The sequence below is a fragment of the Gossypium hirsutum genome, chromosome A10, assembly GCF_007990345.1.
Source record: "Gossypium hirsutum isolate 1008001.06 chromosome A10, Gossypium_hirsutum_v2.1, whole genome shotgun sequence".
NCBI lineage: Eukaryota > Viridiplantae > Streptophyta > Magnoliopsida > Malvales > Malvaceae > Gossypium > Gossypium hirsutum.
Window position 1 is genome coordinate 9428888 of NC_053433.1, and position 23303 is coordinate 9452190.

Here is a 23303-nt window from a genome sequence, read left to right on the forward strand (position 1 = left end):
TCCATGTTAGACTTGAAAGGTGAATATTCTGGATTAATCATATTCGCTCCATTCACATCGTATTGCATCACTAGATTTACCTACTTAGAAAAATTCAAACTATCAACTTTTTTATTCAATGCTTCCACTTGGCTTGCCAACATAACAATTGCATCTATATTAAAAACACTGGTTGCTTTCATCAGTTTTGTTCTTATGACTTTACACTGATAGTTATTTAGTGCTATTTCTTCAATAAACTCTTGAGCTTCCTCAGTTGCTTTCTTATTCAATGTTCCACCAATTACTGCATCAATTAATTGCCTAGTTGATGGATTCAAACCGCTGTAGAAGATTTGAACTTGTAACTACAAAGGCAACCCATGACGAGGGCACCTTCTCAAAAGATCTTTAAATCTCTCCCACGCATCATATAATGTCTCCATACCAAATTGAACAAAAGAAGAGATGTCGTTTCTTAACTAAGCTATTTTTATCGGTGGGAAGCACTTCAACAGAAAATTTTTAGCCATTTGATCCCAAGCCTTGATAGAACCTTATGGAAGTGAATTCAACCATTGTTTTGCCTTACTCCTTAGAGAGAATAGGAATAAATGTAAGCATATGGCATCATAAAAAATGCCATTGATCTTGAATGTGTCATAAATCTCTAGAAAGTTAGCCAAATAAGTATTGGGATCTTTATCTTGCAAACCATCAAACTGAACATACTGCTATACCATTTGAATTGTGTTCGGCTTCAGTTCAAAATTGTTTACAGCAATGGTAAGTCTCACAATACTTGATTCGGTCCCAATCAAAGCAAGTTTAGCATAATCATACATAGTCTGAGGAATAGGACCAGTAGGAGGTAGTTGATTATTTTGATTATCACCCATCTCAACAACAATTTCTTTTTCCTCTTGATCATCTACCATATTCTGTTGATTCTGCCTTACTTCTATAACCTCTTTATGGTTCCTACTAGTCTTGTCGATCTTACTATCAAAAAGTAATAGATCCAACGGGTTTCCTCTAGTCATAAACCAAAAGAACCTGTCAGAAGCAAACAAATGAAAAATTAGAATGAAAAAATTAAATTAAAAACAAAAATATTAAAATTAAAATAAAAAATAGCTAAATTAATAGAAATAAAATTTTCCTAATATTTTAGTCCCTAGTAACGGCACTAAAAACTTGATGCAGTCGTAAACCAACTAAAAAATTGACAAAGACAAGTGCACCTATCAATTAATAGTGTAGCTACTGTGAGCATAGATATCATTCCCACGAAGACTAAAGATTATTTAATCGACAAAATGGAGTGATTGATTAAAAACTAAAATTAACTAAAGAACATGACAAAGAACAAATCAGGAAAATAATTAAGTAAATAACCAAGAAGCGAAACAATACCCAAGAAAGAAATCACCTAGATTTCATCTGTCACTATTAATCTAAATTGCGCAATTTCTTCACGTAACATATTGATCCATAGAAATCCCTAAATTATACTAATATCTCTCTTCAAGACTAAGAACAACTGACTCTAGGTTGATTAATTAAAATTTCTTTCTAATTAAAATCTCTATTTTCGCATTAACTCGATCTATGGATCCCCCTATTAGATTTGACTCTAATCCCGTAGATTTATGTCGTCCTATTTCTAGGATTGCATGCAACTCCACTCAATTATACTAGATTTACTCTTAAAAAATGTCTATTCTTCCTATGATTCAAGCAGATCAAATAGGGATTAATAGTCTAGAACTATTAAACCAAGAATTAAGCACACATAATTAAAAACAATATCCAAGTATATATTGCGTAAAAACATAAATCAAATAACAAAATTCATCTTAGGGCTCATCTCATTAGGTATTTAGAAAATTAGTTTATAATCGCAAATAAAAACATCTTAAAGACAGTATAACCACAAGAAACAAGAAAAGCCATAATAAACTTCAAAGAAATCAAAAGGAGATCTTCAATCTTGATAGAAATCTGCTTCAGAGTCGGCTTCAATGGTGTTTTCTGAGTTGTTTAGAAAAGTCATAATGAACTTCAAAGAAATCAAAAGGAGATCTTCAATCTTGATAGAAATCTGCTTCAGAGTCGGCTTCAATGGTGTTTTTCGAGTTGTTTTCTTTAATAATATCTAACAGCTTACTCCCATCTTCTTATATTTGGTATATATAGGTCTTAGAATGCCTGAAAAACCTAAAAAATTGTGTTTTTTCGTGTTTCTAGAGTACAGTTTACAAAATCCACACAATCTGCCACATCGCCGTGCGGCAGCTCGTGTGGCTCACATGGTCGTGTGTCCAACCTGTGTGGAATGGCCCAATCCATGTGGCTCTTGAAACTTGCTCCGATTTTTTTATTTTCACTCATTTTTCTCCCAAATGCTCTCCTAAGTATAGAAACATGAATTTAATAAATTAGGAGCATAAAATTCACCATTTTAAATCAAATAATCATCCAAAAAACGCATTAAGATTGAGACTAAAACATTTTACTTTTGGCATTTATCAAGAGTCACCTCTCAGTGTCATCTATCTAAATCTTTCACTAGAGGCATCAACTCTAGTGTAATATGCAATTCAATACAATTAAGTAAACAAATCACCAATCAACCAATAAAATGATTCAACACATGATTAAACTTAAATCCCACACAATCAATTTATCGAACACACGGTAGACATAAAATATAAAAGATAAAGGTTGAAAAAATGCTCATTCAATGATGTAAATCTAATGAAACATGCGTGTTTAATCCATATCAATTTACAAAATCTTTAACAAAATAAAAGAAATAAAACAACGAAAATAAAAATTTGTTCTAAAAAGGAAAAGGAAAAAGAAGAGAAAATCAAATATAAAAAATACACAAATTAAAAAGTCTAATTGTTTACCCTTAGCTTTTTACCCAAAAGATCTATAAATTGATATTTATAGTATTTTCTAATTTAACCTACAAAAGACAGGTTTTTCCTCAATTAAAATCTAAACTGAGACTGGTTTGTCTCCAAAATACCCTTTATGCATTTTCCTCATCAAGGTTCGGTGTCGCGACATCAATACCTTGGTGTCATGACATCTTCTATAGTCTACTAAAATAGATGCTTTTAGTTTCAGTGCTGTGACAACAACCCTTTGGTGTCACGACATTGTCCTCAAGAGATTTGACTTATTCATCTGCAAAGGTTCTAACGGGGGTTGTGACTAGTGTTGCCACATCATTGGCCTAATGTTGCAACCCAACAAGTCCTCGTTGTCATGGCCTTAGAGGTAGTCCACTTGATTGTGCAATTTGGTGAAGTCCAACTCCTTAGTTGATGACAAAAACATTAGTGTTACGATATCAACATCTTGGTGTTGCGACTTTGACTCCAATTCAAGCTCCTCTTTTCATTTTTGCATCAATTAGGTGCCTGAAACAAGCTCAACTCAAATATTAATTCCTTAATGGAATATACTTGGCATTTTATTTATAAAAGTATTAAAGCACGATAAAAACTAAAATTAAGTATGAAATTTATAAAGTGCAGAAGTATAACAAATGACACAATAAAATACTCGAGAATAAGCTCTTTAAGTGTTTAAAGAGCTTAATTTGGCGTATATGAATACAACAGATCACAATGCTAACTACGATATTCGTATCCATGCCTATATTTGAAGAAACAGACAACAGCCATTTAGTTCATTAATAGGTTATCAAGTTTCCCTACAAAACGCTTTATAAAGATATGTTGGAGTCATTGAATCCTAAATAAATGTATTAGTTGTATCAAAAGATTCCAATAAAGGGAGATACATGGTATGAACTTTGTTTCCATACTTGTCTAGAAATAACATTTATCTTACCTTCCAAAACATAGAAACTCTAGCATATTGATCCATCTCCTCCATAGTTGCATGTAGCGGAGGGGCTGATTTGAGAAGCCTCTCCAATAACGTGCATTTCACTTGATTACCATCTAATTAATTCTCTTTCTTAGATGGAACAACACCCAACAACCAGTCACACTCGTAATCTTATCAATGCTACTAGCTCTGATTATCGCTTGCTTGTCAATTGGAAGACATATTATTAAAGTGACATCTTCTAGTGTTATAGTTGCTTCTTCACATAGAAAATGGAATGTAAGTGTTTTTGGCTCTATCTTTCCAACAAGGCGAAAAGCAATTTTAGTAATCATAATAACTTTTTAATCATAAATGCCTCATATAAACCAACACTCCTCAAATGGTCTACGATATATCCATTGGACTTTGGGAATTTTAAATTATATCAAGAAGAAACTTGTTTTGTCATTGTTAAAAATATAAAAAATATTATTTATTTTTTTCAAAAATATTAAAAAAAATGTTTCCACAAAAATTACAAAACTAAAAAATTGAGTTAAAAAATTTACCATATTGATGCCAAATTTTGCTACATGTTTTTGAAACCTTAAAGCTATCATCTTCACCTAGAAAAGTGTTAGAGTTATGTGACCCGAATCCCATCACTTGTTAAAGAAATAAAATACAGTGGCAAACTAGGGTTGCGACTCTGGCCCTCATGGTACGACCATGCCACATAAGTAGAATCCGTATAGAACGACACTTCTTCTATTTGACATTGATTAGAATAAAGTTTTTCAACCTTTAAATAGATGTAGTCGAAACTCTTCTTGTATCATTCATTTGCCAACATTAGTGAATTTCTTCTCATTTCCCTGTGACTTTTTCCTAAAAGAAATTCTACGTAAAATCTGTGTATTCTTATTTTTAGACTATTCTATTGCCATTATTGACGTCTATAATAGCTGTAATAACCTAAATTCGCCTGGCCCATAAAGTAAATAAATATAAAAACAAAAAAAGGAAAATAAAAGTCCATTTACAAGGCCAAATTGATAGCCTATATACATAGCCCAAATTAAACATTGTCTATGGCCCATTTACAAGAAATATCGGTAGCCCACATACACTCAAAACTCTTAACCCAAGACTCAATTAGCCTATTACTCCATTACACCCTTAACCCAAAAAAAAATGAACGAGGCCCAAATGGCCCAATTTTTTAACAGAGGATGGAAGACCTAGGGTTTCTGGAACCCTAGGTGCCGCAAACGGAAGGTTCCAGAATTTGCGCCGCAAGCCCCCAACAAACGCGCCCGTTCGTCTCGCAGTGACCCACCGTGATTCCAGGCTCCGTATCACGCCAGGATTGACGCCTGAATCAACGCCGGAGTGCCGTCTTCAGTGCTCGTTTATTACCAGACCCTTGCTAATATCTGCAAAATGGAAAGAATCGCAGCAGAAAAGAGAAGCAAAATATGGAAAGAAATCAAAGATTTCTTTCCCAGATTGTAATGATTTACAAGGGGCTATAAAAGCCCTTCTTTGTAACCTGTTAAGGACATGAAAAAGAAATAAAAATAGCACAAGAGAATATTACAGATTTCTTCACTTTGTCAGAAAACAAAGGTGATCCTTTTTCTTTTCTTAGATATCAATGTTTCATGCATGCAAAATACTATAAAAATAAATAAAAGAGATTACCTTTTTTTGCTGTAAAAAAGGGGTGAAACGATTCGTATTCTGACCGCCGTACTTGGCGAGGTCAGCGGTGGCGCGTGAGCGCGTGGGAACCCGATGACGGAGGCTCAACAGAGCTCCGAGGGTTTGCTCTCAGCCCCTTTCAGCGAATCCTTCTATTTTTTTAAAAAAATCAATTTTAAAATGTTTTTTTTTTGGCTGAAACTTGGCTTTTATAGCCTCATATAAACGACGTCGTTTTGCTTAAAACAATAAGTTTAAAAACGGCGTCGTTCTAAGGCTAGGATCCGCGCGTTGACCCGAGATCCGGGTAGGATACGTGTGTTTTTGGAAGATGGGCTAATTGCCCAATTGGTCCTTCAGCATTTTTAATCTTTATAATTTCATTTTATTTTTATTTTAATTTGGCCCTAATCTTTTATATTTGTTTCAATTTAATCCTAATAGCCATTAAAATCCATTATGAAGAACAACGTCGTTTTGGGATTAGGGCAAATTGCCCAGGGAGTCCCTTGTAGTTTTGAATGCGTTCTAATTATGCCTAAGTTTTTTTTGGTTATTGTAAAATGGGCCCAGAACTTTAGTTTTATTTAATTTTAATCCTTTTAAATATTTTTGCATAATTTATTTATTAAATACCTTATATATTATTTATTTTTTAAATATTAGTTATATAAAATATTATTATTTATATATTATCCATTATATTATTTATATTATTATTTTACATTTTATTTATAAATTTTATTATATATTATATGTTATTATATATACTATTCCTTATGTTTTTATTTTATTATAAATTATGTATTATTTTATTATTCATTAATTGTCTAGAATTTTAAATATTTTAAAAATTATTATTAAATAATAGTATGTATATATTATCCTTATTTATATGATATTTATTATATTTATTTATATTTCATTATATTTTATTTATATATTTTATTACTTATCATATATTATTATATATTATTCCCTGTATTATCTTCCTTTTATTATATATATTATTTCATTATTTATTATTTATTAGTATATAAAAATTAAATTTGTAAATTATTATAAACTAATATATATACTATTATTATATGTCCATATTTAAAATTTATTACAAGATTTTGTTCCAATTTAACACATTATTTTATTTTTTTATAATATATCAAGCTACTATATTTTTTTTAAAAAAATTCTCTTTTATTACTTATATATTGCTTAATATATTTCATTTCTTTATTATTTTTATTTCTATCCTTTTTGTATTTATTAGATATTGTTTTAACATGCTAATTTCATCCCATAAATTATTTATTATTTTTATGTTATTTATTCATTGTTATATATTCGCATGAAAATTGATCATTTTATGTTGTTATTTTGAAAAATATATTCGCATGAAATATTATTTTATATGTCTAATTTGTACTGATATATTCATTATTTTTTTTCTTTTTTTTTGCCATTTTGTATTTTTGCATGAAATGATAATGTGTATATTCATATTATTTATGATTATATATGCATGAAATGTTAAAGAATTGTATGAGTTATGTCGTATTTACCATTTTCTACATTATATTTGCATGAAATGTTAAAGTACGTAGTTTAATTAATCCAATATTAATCTTTTGTAATAGGTTAAATGCATCATCATTTTTAAAATTTTTCATTTAATCCAAAGGAGTCTTAAAAAACAAGGCAATGTCTTTTGTATTTAGGAATTCGGAGAATAGTGCCCTAACATGCTGGGTTACGATTTCCCGTTTGTCTAAATATCTAAAGTATCCTTTTTAATAGATTTTACAAATTACGAGATGATCTTTAGTTACGGAAGTTTAAGAATATCGTGTCCAATCACGCTGGATGTGATGTTCGCATTCTTTTGGGACGAAAGAATTTTGATTTTCAACTCAAATTATTATGGTTTTAAAAGAGATCTTATTGCCAAATTCTTTCAAGCTTTTGACATTAAGATAAAATTATTCAATTTGGTACCAATTTTGGGCGTTGCGAGGGTGCTAACCCTTCCTCGTACGTAACTGACTCCCGAGCTCGTTTTCTCATAATTTCGTAGACCAAAGTGTTTTATAAGGTGATCCAATCACACTTTAAAAGGTTGGTGACGACTCCCGTTTTCAAAATACCTTTTGCCTTTTAAAAGTGGATTTCGACAGCTTGGCGACTCCACTGGGGACAATAAGAGAGTCAAGCCAAAAATTGATAACTTTCTGTCTTAATGCTAAAATTTGAAAGGATTTAAAGATAAAGATCCCTTTTCATGTGCTCGCTGCATATGTTTGTTATATTATTTGCACACATTGCATTCGCATGACCGCTGTGGTCGCACCTTTAAGTGGGAGTGAGAAGCTACGCTTTCGTGAGGTTTTCACCTTCGTATGAGCTAGTGGATTGCTTCCGGGATACTGTACCTATGTCTTCGTGAGATTTTCATCTCTGCATAGCCATAGGGAAATGTGTCTCCCTGAACTGAACTTGGTTTATATGAGCCTATAATAGGTGAGACCGAGGAATCTGTTGGTTCAGGTACCCTCGCTTTAGAACTGAAACTCATATAGTGAAATTTAAGTGCTTACCCTAGGGATTATAATGATAACTTTTAGTAAACTGCCCTTATAAGTGTTTGTTTGTTATACTTTTATACGATACTAATTTATTTTGTTTAGCTATCATTGCATTCAAATGTATCGATTCACGGTTCTATTTCTGGGTTAGAATGTTTTGTAATGGGGAACGAATATCTTGATAAAATGGAGGGCAATGCCTCTGTCTGTACCTGGTCAGAGAAAACCCAATTAGAGAAAGGAGATAGCGTCATTGAGGGGCATACATTAGAGTTATGAGACTTCACCCGTATTAATTCGACGGAGAATGAGTTTCAAGAGTTGAGAAACATTTGGGCCCAATGGAATGACGAGGCTAAGCAGCTTTTCTATCAGAATTATGGAGACCTTCCCTATTTGCTAGACGTCAAAGTAGATAGGCACTTGTTTCGAGCTATGGTACAGTTCTGGAACCCTGCTTATAGTTGCTTTACATTTGGTGATGTTGATCTTGTACCTACTTTGGAGGAGTATACGACTTTACTGCGTTGCTCGAGGATTCAGGGTCACAAGGCTTATGTTAAGCCTGCTAGTCTTCCAACTTTTGCAAAGAAGTTGGTGATGATTACTGGGATGAGTAAGCAGTGGGCTGTAGCTCGTGTGCAGCAAAAGGGTGATAGTAAGTGCGTTTCATGGGCCGTTTTGAGGGATTTGATATCGACACATCCAGACGTAAAGAAAAGGGTCGACATTCTAGCTTTGAGTATTTACGTCATGGTGATTTTCCCAAAGGCGTTGGGGCATATAGATGAGGCAGTTGCGGATTTGTTCGATTGCATTGGTAAGTAGAATACACCGGTACCAGCAACCCTAGCTGAGACATTTAGATCTTTGAGTGCATGTCGGAGGGCCAGCGAGGGTAGATTTATTAGATGTGCGCAATTGTTTCTAGTTTGGCTCCATAGCCACTTCTAGAAGCTTGATAAGGTTCCTTGCCGAGTATTCTTTGAGGTTATTCTCCCTTAAAGGAAGCAGTAGACATGCCTATGAGAGATGACATTTTAGAGGAGAGGTGGATAGACATTCTTCGGAATCTTCGAGAGGAAGATGTTATGTGGAAGGCTCCTTGGTTGGTTTCTAGTGAAGTCCTTTACTGCTGTGGCAGTTTTGATTGGGTCCCTCTACCGGGAATTTGGAGAGTTGTTGGATATGCACCATTGCTTGTTCTAAGGCAATATCGAGCGAGGCAGTTCATACCGGCTACACAAGGTTTAGCTCAGAGTGATTTCTCTTATAAAGGAGATCACTATAGGAAGAGGATGCGAGAGATTTCTGAGGCTTGGAAGAAGCCTTTTCTATATGAAGATCTTGACCGAAGGCTCGACGTCAACCCTTGAGTATAAAGGGTGGTTTAGTAGGAGAGTCAATGATAATGTCCCTAGGCCAATTTTGGGGGTGGCTCAATCATTAGAGGAGAGCTTACGAGTGATTCCATCAGAGTTGGAGGTTATGAAGTAAGAGTACAAGAGAAAGAATTCGGGGCTTGAAAAGAGGATTAAGAAGCTAGAAGAGGAAAAAATGTGCTTGAGTCTCGACGTCGATGTTCAAAAGATGGAAGTCGAGAAGGTGAAAAAGGAAAAGAAAAATATCGAGAAAGATTGAGGTGATTTAAAGACGCACTACAAGAAGGCCTAGGTACCGTTGAAAAGGGTCATATTAGGAAAATCTTCAGAGCAGTGGTAGCAAGAGATTCAAGAAGAAAGAGCCAAAGCCGAGTATTGGGAGAAGAAGTTCCAAAAGATGCAGTCGCGTAATCAGGCCCTAGAGAAGGAAAATCAAGGATTAAAAACTAAGGTGGCTGAGTTTGGACGATCTCTTCATCATTACCAAAGTCGTAACTCTGCGATCGAGTTAAAGGCAAGCTTGGATAAGATCGAGGAAATGAAGCACAATATTGGAGGGTTGGAAGCAGCACTACAAGATTGTGAGCTACGGATTGAGCAGCTCGAGGCAAGAGAAGAACAGTGGAAGGGAGAACTCCACCATCTTCAAGATCAAGTTGGAGATAGGGATTATCTTATGGGAGAAGCTATAGTCCAGATCCGAGAAGTTGCTGATCATTTACAAGACTTAGCGGCGCAAGCTAATGTATTGAGTACAAAATATGAGTTATTGTCAGATAGAGGTCTAGAGTTAGCTTTGTTGTTGGATAGGGTTAAAACCTTGGGCCTGAGGGCAAAGGCATATTTGTAATCCTTTTTGTGTAAAGATTTTTGTTTCTTAAATAATGTTTTCTAAAAAGAAACTGAATCAGAATCGATATCTTTTAGCATTCATACATTTGTATCTCATCACATCATATGCATTCAAATTTATAGAAAGACCCTAATTAGTTAAAATTAATAGGGAGAAAGAGAGTAAGAGAAAGAAAATCTGGAAGCAACACATCCTTACGGTACACGCGCTAAGTCAAAGAATATGGATCAAAGACTTGAGCAGATTCAGAAAGAAATGCAAGAGCAGTTACAGGAGCAATTGGCAAAAATCCAACAAGAGATGAAGGATCAAATGTTGGAGGCTCAAAGGAATATGATGGTTGAGATGGCTCACCTGTTGAGGGGAACAACAAATAAAGGAAAAGCCCCTATGACTATCACTGAAGAGGATAACAAGAGTCATCCTCCTGGTTTCACTCCACCTCACGTATAGACCCAACCTGAGGCATATCCCCGAGGTCTGTCTGTCACAATAAGGCCTCAACAGGGTCAAGACGACGCTGGAATACCCATGAACTTTCAAACTGGTTCGAGGTTCAATCCTGGAGACAATCCTGCCAATCCGGTTATACCTGATCTAGATGTAACTGAGAGGGAAGAAATGATACTCGAATCATCAAGGTAATTAGATGAACGTTGCAGATGGTTAGAGGAGAAATTTAAGGCACTAAAAAACGCTGATAATCGTCAGGGAATGGATGCTAAGGACTGAAGTTTAGTCCCAGATTTGGTTATTCCCCATAAGTTCAAAATGCCAGAATTCGAGAAGTACAATGGGACTACTTGCCCGGGAGCCCATATTACCATGTTCTGCAGACGGATGACTAGTTATGTAAACAATGATCAAATATTGATCCATTGTTTTCAGGATAGTTTGGTTGGGGCAACGACCAAGTGGTATAATCAACTGAGCCGAGCCAAAATAAGTTCATGGAGGGATCTTGCACAAGCCTTCATGCAGCAGTACAATCATGTGACTGACATGACTCCGGATAGGATTACGCTGCAAAACATGGAGAAAAAGCCTAATGAAAATTTTAGGCAATATGCACAGAGATGGAGAGAGATGGCAATGCAAGTTCAACCATTGTTGTTGGAGAAGGAGACTACCATGTTGTTCATCAACACTCTAAAGGCTCCATTCATCACTCACATGATTGGAAGCACCACTAAAATCTTTGCGGATATAGTCATCGCGGGAGAGATGATCGAGAATGCCATAAGGGATGGAAAAATTGAGGGGGAAGCAACCAAAAGATTGGCCCCAAGGAGAAAGGATAGTGAAGTAAATAACACAAGCACCTTCAACACAAAGGCAATCACAGTTGGTCAACCTAAAACAGCTGTGGTTGAGCAACAGAGTTTTCAAAGGCAAGAGTCGAGTACAAGGCAGAATTCTGAAAGGATGCAGTTCACACCTATCCCCGTGACGTATCGTGAGCTTTATCAAACCTTATACGATACACATGTTATTGCTCCTTTTCACTTGAAACCATTGCAGCCCCCATATCCTAAATGGTATGACGCAAACGCCAGATGCGAATACCATGCTGGAATATCGGGGCATTCGATCGGAAACTGTACCGGTTTTAAGAAGGCTGAAGAGAGGCTTATTAAGATGGGGGTAGTGAAGTTCGACAATATCCCTAATACTAAAAACCCGTTGTCAAATCATAGCGATCAAGGAGTGAATGCCATTGGCGAAGCCAGTGAGAGGAGAATGAAGGAAGATGTTGAGGTGAGGATGCCTATGAAGGTGATTTGGGAGGAGATGATGAAGAGAGGTATGTTAATCTCTAAAAACGAGAGAAGAGAAACAAGGAACTATGGTGAGTTCCATGAGAAAGAAGGATATGAAGTTCAAGATTGTGAAGAATTCAAGGCCTTGGTGCAAGGCTTTATAGACAACAAAGAGCTACAAATTTTTAAAGGTAGCTCTTGTGAAAAACAAGTTGTATGCTGGAGGATGAGCAGAAATGAACTAGCCGGCCAAGGATTATTATTTCTCTACTAGGGAATAATGAAGTGGGGGCACAAATAATGCCCAAGGTCATTATTCATAAGCCTACACTTTTCCCTTATAAGGATAGCAAGAGGGTACCATGGAGTTATGACTGCAGTATGACAGTGCCGGAGGATGAGAGTATAGCCAGTACGTCTAAGGATGTACAAGCTGAGGGTTCCCATACATGGAGTGGGAAGCGGTATGATACGGTGGGCGTCAGAGAGGAGCCCACAAAAATAAAGAATGTTAGTGCGGAGAAGGAGAAAGAGGCTGAAGTGCCTGTCAAGGAGCCAGTAAAGGAAGAGGAGGCTAAGGAATTCCTAAAGTTCCTTAAGCATAGTGAGTATAGCGTGGTCGAGCAGTTGCGTAGGCAATCGGCACGCATATCAATATTAGCTCTACTTCTGAGTTTTGAGGTGCACCGAGATGCATTGATGAAGGTGCTTAACGAAACATATGTCGCCCATGACATATCCGTTAACAAGCTGGACCGGTTGGTGAATAACATAAGTGCGGATAATTTCATCTACTTTAATGATGATGACATCCCACCGGGGGGCAGGGGGTCAACTAAGGCCTTGCACATCACCACTCGATGCAAGGGGTACACACTCCCAAGCATGCTCGTCGATAATGGATCGACATTGAATATTCTACCGTTGTCTACATTGAACAGATTACCCATTGACGGTTCTCACATGAAGATATGTCAAAATGTTGTAAGAGCCTTCGACGGTACAAAAAGGAAGGTGATGGGAAGGATTGACATCCCTTTGGAAATTAGGCCAAGTATATTTGAAGTAGACTTCTTGGTGATGGATATCAAGCCCTCCTACAATTGCTTATTAGGGAGGCCATGGATACACTCAGCGGGAGCGGTGCCCTCATCGTTGCACTAGAAATTAAAGTTAGTGATGGATGGACGGTTAGTAACCATCAATACGGAGGAGGACATAATAGCCCCAGTCACTAGCAAGGCCCCTTATATCGAGACGGACGAAGAGTCTATTAAGTGTTCCTTTCACTCCTTAGAATTTGTGAAAAAGGGAGTGAGCTACCAGTGCCAAAGATAGCAAGAGCCACGAGGATGGCTCTACAAATGATGGTGGGAAAAGGAGCCTTACCAGGAAGAAGGTTAGGAAAATACCTGCAAGGAGGGACTCAAATCCCAGAATTAAAAGAGAAGAGAGATCGCTTTGTTCTAGGCTTCAAGCCAGACTATAAGCAAAGGAGGAAGGAAGTTGAGAAGCGCCAAGAGGGAAGAAGAGCGCGCCTTAATGGAAGAGAAATGGAGTGGGAACCGATGACATTCCCTCCAATATCCCAAACCTTTATATCGGGAGGGTTACTTATAGAAGAAAGTCATTAGATTAATGCTATACACGACGAAAGATCGGAGCGAGGAAACCTTGAGGGCATTCGCCCTTACGAACCGAGAAGCTCTCTGAACAATTGGACTGCGGAGGAACTTCCTACAGTCTTTAGGAATTTTTCAGAGTAATTCTCGAAACATTCTTGTTACTCTAGGGCCTAGGAGTAATAGGATTACATTTGTGGAATGGGCTTACGATCATCTATTATTTTTTTAATAAAACATAACTTTTATCAATTTGAACGAGTATTGTTTCATTTTTATCAACTAATATTCCATTAAACTTTTGCAATTCTTATTCTTTTATTCATAGCACATAAATAATCATTCTTAAATTCATTCATTATTTGTATATTCTTTATACTTCACAGGTCCCTAGATATCAATGACATGAGCACTAAAATTACAAATCCTGATTTCTCTCGCGAGCAATACATGTGTTTAGAGGAATTTCAGGATTTTGAAGATGTCTCAGATTGTGATGTGTCTCCGGATCTATTGAGGATGATAAAATAGAAGGAGAAACAAATCATGCCCCATGAGAAAGAGTCAATAGAGAATGTAGCCCTAGAGGAAGGGAAAGAGGTGAAAATCAGCACGCATATTGCCGAGAACACAAGGCAATGACTAATTGAGTTGCTACATGAGTTCAAGGATATCTTCGCGTGGTCCTATCAAGATATGCCAGGGTTAAATACCGATATTGTGGTGCATCATCTTCCAATAAGACAGGATTGTAAGCCAGTCCAACAGAAGTTGCGAAGAATGAGGCCAGATATCGTATTGAAGATAAAGGACGAAATCAAGAAGCAGTTTGATGCAGGATTCTTACAAAAGGTGAAGTACTCTGAATGGGTAGCTAACATTGTACCAGTCCCTAAGAAGGATGGGAAGGTATGAATGTGCGTTGATTACAGAGATCTGAACAAAGCTAGCCCAAAAGATAATTTCCCTCTGCCACATATAGACACTTTGGTAGACAACACAGCGGGATATTCGTTGTTCACCTTCATGGATAGTTTCTCAGGGTACAATCAGATAAAGATGCATCCTGAGGACATGGATAAAACCACCTTTATAACATTGTGGGGAACTTTTTGTTACAAGGTAATGCCCTTCGGGTTAAAGAATGCAGGGGCAACATACCAAAGGGCTATGGTAACTTTATTTCACGATATGATGCACAAAGAAATTGAGGTGTATGTTGATGACATGATTGCTAAATCTCGAACAGAGAAGAAACATATTGAAGTTTTGAGGAAGTTGTTCCTAAGATTAAGGAAATTTCAATTGAAGTTTAATCCGGCAAAGTGCATCTTCGGAGCTAGGTCGGGGAAGTTATTAGGCTTTGTGGTCAGCGAAAAGGGAATAGAAGTTGACTCAGACAAAGTTAGAACTATACAAAAATTGCCTCCACCACGTACTCAGAAGGAAGTTCGGGGTTTTCTTGGAAGATTGAATTATATTGCTTGGTTTATTTCACAATTAATCGAGAAATGTGATCCTATATTTCGCCTCCTTAGAAAACACAACCGAGGTACTTGGGATGAGGAATGCCAGGATGTTTTTGATAAGGTTAAGCAATACTTGTTAAATGCTCCAGTGTTATCTCCGCCTAGTCCAGATAGACCATTAATTCTGTACTTATCAGTGTTTAGTAATTCTATGGGATGTGTGCTTGGCCAACATGACGAGTCGGGAAAAAAAGAGAAGGCGATATACTACCTCAGCAAGAAATTCACAGAGTGTGAGATGAGATATTCGCCAATTGAGAAATTGTGTTGTGCTTTAATCTGGACGACTCGAAGGTTAAGACAGTACATGCTATATCAGATTAATTTCCTTTGTATTTTTGACGAATTCATTCAAATCTAATTATTCTCAAGATTAAATTCATCTTCCATTATTCTTAAAGTATGTTGCATTAAAATAATGATAGATGAACTAAATAATTTTCACAAATGAAGTTTTGCTCATTACTCTGGAAATTTCTAGATAATACAAGAAACTAAAACAGAACAATTGTTCGAGGAATTCACGTAAGTGAGGTTTGAAAGAACTCGAGGAAATTCTTTCTTTAGTCCAAAATGATGATTGGACAAATCAAACGATTAGATCCTAAGAGAGGATCATCTTACAGACATTTTTGGTGGGTCATAGCATTTGAAGAATGGTACAAACCCACAGGTTGAGTAGGAATGATACTTCGAGAGAAATAAGGATAAACTTCAACGAAGGAATGAGTGGTGACGTCTGGAATAGGGGTCATATTCATAAACATTTTGTATTATAACAGGTTTAATTAGGAGCATTTGACTTACTTCGATCATAGCATCCTAATCATTAGGTATGAACTCATACACATTATACAGGTTATGTCCTTCAAGGGACAATGAAGATTGATGCGCCTTAACCCCCTAAGTAGTAGGGTAACAGGCTAAAGCATAGCAGATCTGACCTTCAGGTGTTTACACTGAAGCAGATCCAAGATGATTTGGCATCTCTGTATTGTCAGAGAACAAATTGAAGAAACAGATTTGGCATCTCCGTATTCGACGGAAAGCAGATCGAAGACATAACAGATCTAACCTTCGGATGTTTTCACATCGAAGTAGATACAAGATGATTTGGCATCCTTGCGTTTTACAAGGAGTAGATAGAAGACATAGCAGATTTGGCTTTCACATGTTTACGCTGAAGCAAGATCTAAGATGATTTGGCATCTCTGTATTGTCAGAGAGCAAATCGAAGGAACAGATTTGGAACCTCCATATTCGACGGAGAGTAGATCGAAGATATAGTAGATCTAACATTCGGATGTTTTCGCATCGAAGCAGATCCAAGATGATTTGGCATCCTTGCGTTTACAAGGAGCAGATCGAAGATAGCAGATTTGGTATCTCTATATTGTCAGAGAGCAGATCGAAGATAGCAGGTTTGGCATCTCTGTATTGTCAGAGAACAGATCGAAGATAACAGATTTGGTATTCCTAAGTTTGCAAGAAGCAGGTTGAAGATAACCAATTTGACATTCTCGAAGCTATTAGAATACCTTAAGATGAGGATCAAGATTTCGAGACTTGGCCAGGCCGAGCAAATCTGGTCTTTTTGAAATCTTTGCTCTATTCTTGTTACACAGTAATAAGCAAAGAGGGGCAGCTGTAATAACCTAAATTCGCCCGGCCCATAAAGTAAATAAATATAAAAATGAAAAAAAGGAAAATAAAAGTCCATTTACAAGGCCAAATTGATAGCCTATATACATAGCCTAAATTGAGCATCGTCTATGGCCCATTTACAAGAAATACCAGTAGCCCACATACACTCAAAACTCTTAACCCAAGACTCAATTAGCCTATTACCCCATTACACCCTTAACCCAGAAAAAAAACGAACGGGGCCCAAATGGCCCAATTTGTTAACAAAGGATGGAAGACCTAGGGTTTCTGGAACCCTAGGCACCACAAACGGAAGGTTTCAGAATTTGCGCCGCAAGCCCCCAACAGACGCGCCCGTTCGTCTCGTAGTGACCCACCGTGATTCTAGGCTTCGTATCACACCAAGATTGACGCCTGAATCAACGCCGGTGTGCCGTCGTCAGTGCCCGTTTATTACCGGACCCTTGCTGATATCTGCAAAATGGAAAGAATCGCAGCAGAAAAGAGAAGCAAAATATGGAAAGAAATCAAAGATTTCTTTCCCAGATTGTAATGATTTACAAGGGGCTATAAAAGCCCTTCTCAGTAACCTATTAAGGACACGAAAAAAGAGATAAAAATAGCACAAGAGAATATTACAGATTTCTTCACTTTGTCAGAAAACAAAGGTGATCTTTTTTTTTCTTAGATATCAATGTTTCATGCATGCAAAATACTATAAAATAAATAATAGAGATTACCTTCTTCTTTTTTTCCAGTAAAAAAGGGGCGAAACGATTGGTATTCTGACCGCCGTACTCGGCGAGGTTAGCGGTGGCGCGTGAGCGCGTGGGAACCCGATGACGGAGGCTCGACAGAGCTCCAAGGGTTTGCTCTTGGCCCCTTTCAGAGAATCCTTCTATTTTTTTTTAAAAAAATCTATTTTAAAATGATTTTTTGGCTGAAACTTGGCTTTTGTAGCCTCATATAAACGGCGTCGTTTTGCTTCAAACAATAAGTTTAAAAACGGCGTCATTCTAAGGCTAGGATTCGCGCATTGAGCCGAGATCCGGGTAGGATCCGCGCGTTTTTGGAAGATGGGCTAATTGCCCAATTGGTCCTTCGGTATTTTTAATCTTTATAATTTCATTTTATTTTTATTTTAATTTGGCCCTAATCTTTTATATTTGTTTCAATTTAATCCTAATGGCCATTAAAATCCATTCTGAAGAACGACGTCGTTTTGGTAGGGCAAATTGCCCAGGGAGTCCCTTGTAGTTTTGAATGCGTTCTAATTAGGCCTAATTTTTTTTTGGTTATTGTAAAATGGGCCCAGAACTATAGTTTTATTTAATTTTAATCCTTTTAAATATTTTTGCATAATTTATTTATTAAATACCTTATATATTATTTATTTTTTAAATATTAGTTATATAAAATATTATTATTTATATATTATCCATTATATTATTTATATTATTATTATACATTTTATTTATAAATTTTATTATATACTATATGTTATTATATATACTATTCCTTATGTTTTTATTTTATTATAAATTATGTATTATTTTATTATTCATTAATTGTCTAGAATTTTAAATATTTTAAAAATTATTATTAAATAATAGTATATATATACTATCCTTATTTATATGATATTTATTGTATTTATTTATATTTTATTTATATATTTTATTTATATATTTTATTACATACCATATATTATTATATATTATTCCTTATATTATCTTCCTTTTATTATATATATTATTTCATTATTTATTATTTATTAGTATATAAAAATTAAATTTGTAAATTATTATAAACTAATATATATACTATTATTATATGTCCATATTTAAAATTTATTACAAGACTTTGTTCCAATTTAACACATTATTTTATTTTTTTATAATATATCAAGCTACTATATTTTTTAAAAAAAATTCTCTTTTATTACTTATATATTGCTTAATATATTTCATTTCTTTATTATTTTTATTTCTATCCTTTTTGTATTTATTAGATATTGTTTTAACATGCTAATTTCATCTCATAAATTATTTATTATTTTTATGTTATTTATTTATTGGTATATATTCGTATGAAAATTGATCATTTTATGTTGTTATTTAAAAAAATATATTCGCATGAAATATTATTATATATGTCTAATTTGTACTGATATATTCATTTTTTTTCTTTTTTTTTTTGCCATTTTGTATTTTTGCATGAAATGATAATGTGTATATTTATATTATTTATGATTATATATGCATGAAATGTTAAAGAATTGTATGAGTTATGTCGTATTTATCATTTTCTGCATTATATTTGCATGAAATGTTAAAGTACGTAGTTTAATTAATCCAATATTAATCTTTTGTAATAGGTTAAATGCATCATCATTTTTAAAATTTTTCATTTAATCCAAAGGAGTCTTAAAAAACAAGGCAATGTCTTTTGTATTTAGGAATTCGAGGAATAGTGCCCTAACATGGTGGGTTGTGATTTCCCGTTTATCTAAATATCTAAAGTATCCTTTTTAATAGATTTTACAAATTACGAGATGATCTTTAATTACGGAAGTTTAAGAATATCGTGTCCAATCACGATGGATGTGATGTTTGCATTCTTTTGGGACGAAAGAATTTCGATTTTCAACTCAAATTATTGCGGTTTTAAAAGAGATCTTATTGTTAAATTCTTTCAAGCTTTTGACATTAAGATAAAATTATTCAATTTGGTACCAATTTTGGGCGTTGCGAGGGTGCTAACCCTTCCTCGTACGTAACCGACTCCCAAGCCCGTTTTCTTATAATTTCTTAGACTAAAGTATTTTATAAGGTAATCCAATTACACTTTAAAAGGTTGGTGGCGACTCCCGTTTTCAAAATACCCTTTGCCTTTTAAAAGTGGAGTTCGACAATAACAAAAAGAAGTAGGGAACAATTTTTTCTAGAGAGTTTGAAAATATTTTCATAGGAAGTAAGAGAAATGGTGGGGATATTTATAAGAGAAAAAGTTGACTCCCAAAGGCATTGATTATTTTGTATTAAATGAGTTGGTCGGGCCAACGAACAAATAAATTTTCTAGTTAAACTTCAAAACTTTAGCCTCAACTTAACCTCAACATCTGTGAAAGTCGAGGCTCTATTGATTGCACTTTACAATCCTTCTCTCTTAACATATAAGACATATAATTTTATACTGATTTTACATAACATTAAACTTAATACCTATAAATGTTGAAACAACCGTAAAAAACGAATTCTAAAAAGTAGCTTTTCAGAATATATATTATAATAAATATAAAAAATTACAACATTTTAAATTATATTAAGAATAATTATATTTTTAATTAAAAATTTATACTGACACTCATTCAATACTAGAACGTTCCTATCCTTACATCTTAAAAAAAAAAAAAATTACTTGCTGTCTCTTGATGTACTTTTGAATTTTTTTTTGGATTATGTTAATTCTCAATATTCAAATTTTAATTAAATTACATTTTTAAGATAAAAATTGATTAAAGAATCAAAATTTTAATTACATTAACATAATAGTTTTTGTGATAATCTACTCGTAATTCATTATTAACTTAGAGTTTTTTTAAAATTTTATCAAATTTGATGAAAATTTTTGAATTTTTATTATATTTACTTTTTTTTAAAAAAATTATGAAGTAAACATAAATTATTATATGAGATATTACGTTAGTATCTTTAAAATTTTAATAGTTTAATTAAATTTTCACTTAAAAAATATAATTTAAATAAATTTTAAAATTTGAGAACAAAAGTGATAAAAAAATTAGAACTAAATTTAAAAAATGATAAGCATTCAAGGTTAAATTAACCTTTATGCCTTTAAAAAAACTACTCACTATGTATCTATATATGGCTTCATTTCTTTTTCACATTTCTAAATATTGGCATTTAACTTTTTTTTTCATATAATCATGCTCAAAACTCATTTTACTACTAAATTTGATAAAAACTTCATTTATATTAGTATTTATATATTTTGTAATAAAATTTAAATTGAAAAAACCTATTTACTATTGTATAATCAGGGCGTAGTAGGCACCTTGGCTCGATGTGTGATTGTACTGCCTCTCAAATATCAATTATTCAATTTAATCTTTCTAACTTTTTTTAATTGGAATAATCACAATTTTGGCCCTTTTCAAAAGTTGAAAATTTAATTTAAAGTATTTTAATACAATTTCTTTTTTTTAGTTTTAACTTCCAAATTTTTTATAATTTTATGTTGGTCCCTCACTTAAATTTTGGTTTCGCCCCAATAAATAATTATTTTGATTGAACTAAGATGAATTTGAAAAAAATATATACACATTTAAGATACAAACCTAATGAACTAATTCGATTGTTGAACAGGATTACATTATACTTCTCCTAAGTTAATACTTGAAATTAAATTAAGTTTTTTTCTGCCTTTTTGGTACATAAATAAATAGGTGATTTAATAGGTTACTGTTGTGACTCCACGGTTAATGGCTATCATTTGGTAGGTAAGAAGTTAATTTTATTTGATGGGGAAATTTAACATGATAGAAATTAAAAGGACGAAGGCATTGGGGTAGGGTTGGTTTTGTTTGTTAGTGGAAGAGTCAGAGTACTAGGGGAGGGGACAGGTAATACAGAAGCCGTGGCATTCATTGCCAAAGGGACCCCCCAAAATTACCCATTTTCATTAACCCATCAAAAGTCTTCCCAATTTCATTTATTTCAACCAAAAAAAAGGGAAAACCCACCCACCTCACCCCCTTGTCTTTTGCACATTTAGCTTGTCAATAATTTTGTACTCTTTGTGGGCCCTTCCTACAGTGAAGTAGGCTTAGAGATGGTATTGAAGTAGTGGCTGATATTGTGAAATTCATCATCATTCATTTTCATTTTTTTTGATAGATCATCATCTATCATCATCATTTTTTTTATGATATTATATCTATATTCGACTTAGACATGTGATGATATAAGAAGTGATATGAGAAGCACCGGTAAATTACGTTCCATTTTACATAATTCCGATGGTTATTCATTTACTGGCCACTCACATTCTTCACACTTCCATCAAGTCACCCACTAATGATGGATCCCCATTACGCCACTCACTAATAGTATTTGAACTTAATTTCTTTTAATTTGGTAGTAAATTTTTTTATTCAAATACTTAGAACTTGATATATTTTTTAATTTTGTATCGGTACTTAAATTTGAAGAATTTTGAGGACCTAAATTTATCAAATATTGTACAAATTATCCGAATACACTAACAATAGGTTTTTTTTAATGAATGGATAGAAATAGATAATGTATGCTTGATATGTATCGGATGACATGGAATTTAATGGAATGAGACACTTGGAGTTTTCTTTGTTTTGCTAAATATGATCAAATTTCAGTTTTCATATGAGTTGAGATTACTTTAACTGTTAATGACAGAAATGATTTAAAGGCCTAACTGTGTTAAAAAATTATGCTTTGAGTTTATGCTTGATGATGATGATTTACTTAACTAATTAAAATCACGACAAAGACAAGCGCATCTATCGAATAATAGTATAGCTCTGGTGAGTCAGGAATATCGCATCCATGATGACTAAAAATACTAGTACTTACTATCTTTCTATTATCTGGTTGGTAAATTGAAGAATTTCATTTTTAATCTAAAATTATCTAAACTAATTATTAAGAACTCGACAAAGAATAAAGTAAGAAAATAATTGAATAAACTAATAAGAGAGACAATACCCAGGAAAGAATCCACCTAGACTTCACTTATTATTCTAAATTTGAATTAAATGATTTATTCACTTGCCTTGATCTGTAGAAATCCCTAAATTATATTAATATCTTTTTTGAGAGTAAAAATAACTGACTCTAGGTTGATTAATTGAAATCTCTTTCTAATTAAAACTGCTATTGTCGCATTAACTCGATCTATGGATTCCCCTATTAGATTTGACTCTAATCTGGTAGATTTATGTCGTCCTATTTCTAGGATTGCATGCAACTCCACTCAATTATGCTAGATCTATTCTTAAACATGGACTTTTGCTCCACTGAATTAAGCACATCAATCATGAATTAATATCTTAAAAACATTAAAACATGGAATAAGTAGACATAATTGAAATCAAGAAATCAAGTACTTATCATATAATTCAGAAAATTAAATAATAAGATCTATCATAGGTTTCATCTTCCTTAGGTACCTAGGGAATTTAGTTCATAAGTTGGGAAAAAAAATCTCAAAATTAGGAAAACAACAAAACATAAAGAAACCCAAAAACTTCTAGAGAAGTTGATTGGAGATCTTCAATCTTGAAGGAGATCCTGCTTCTAAGTTGATTCTGACAGCGTTCTTCAAGTAATTTCTTCG

At 34.0% G+C, this 23303-nt stretch overlaps 1 protein-coding gene and 1 non-coding gene across 2 annotated transcripts; both read left to right on the forward strand.

Moving 5' to 3' along the window:
* The first annotated feature begins 357 nt into the window (after positions 1–357).
* Positions 358–463, forward strand: LOC121209061 (small nucleolar RNA R71). The gene has a single exon (XR_005904178.1). It is a non-coding gene; the product is annotated as a small nucleolar RNA R71 (small nucleolar RNA).
* A 10975-nt stretch (positions 464–11438) lies between these two features.
* LOC121207931 (uncharacterized) lies at positions 11439–13746 on the forward strand. Its single transcript, XM_041078482.1, has 4 exons — positions 11439–12303; positions 12387–12817; positions 13082–13166; positions 13424–13746. Exons 1-4 carry the CDS (start codon positions 11439–11441, stop codon positions 13744–13746), a joined length of 1704 nt encoding a protein of 567 aa, XP_040934416.1.
* The last annotated feature ends 9557 nt before the right edge of the window (positions 13747–23303 follow it).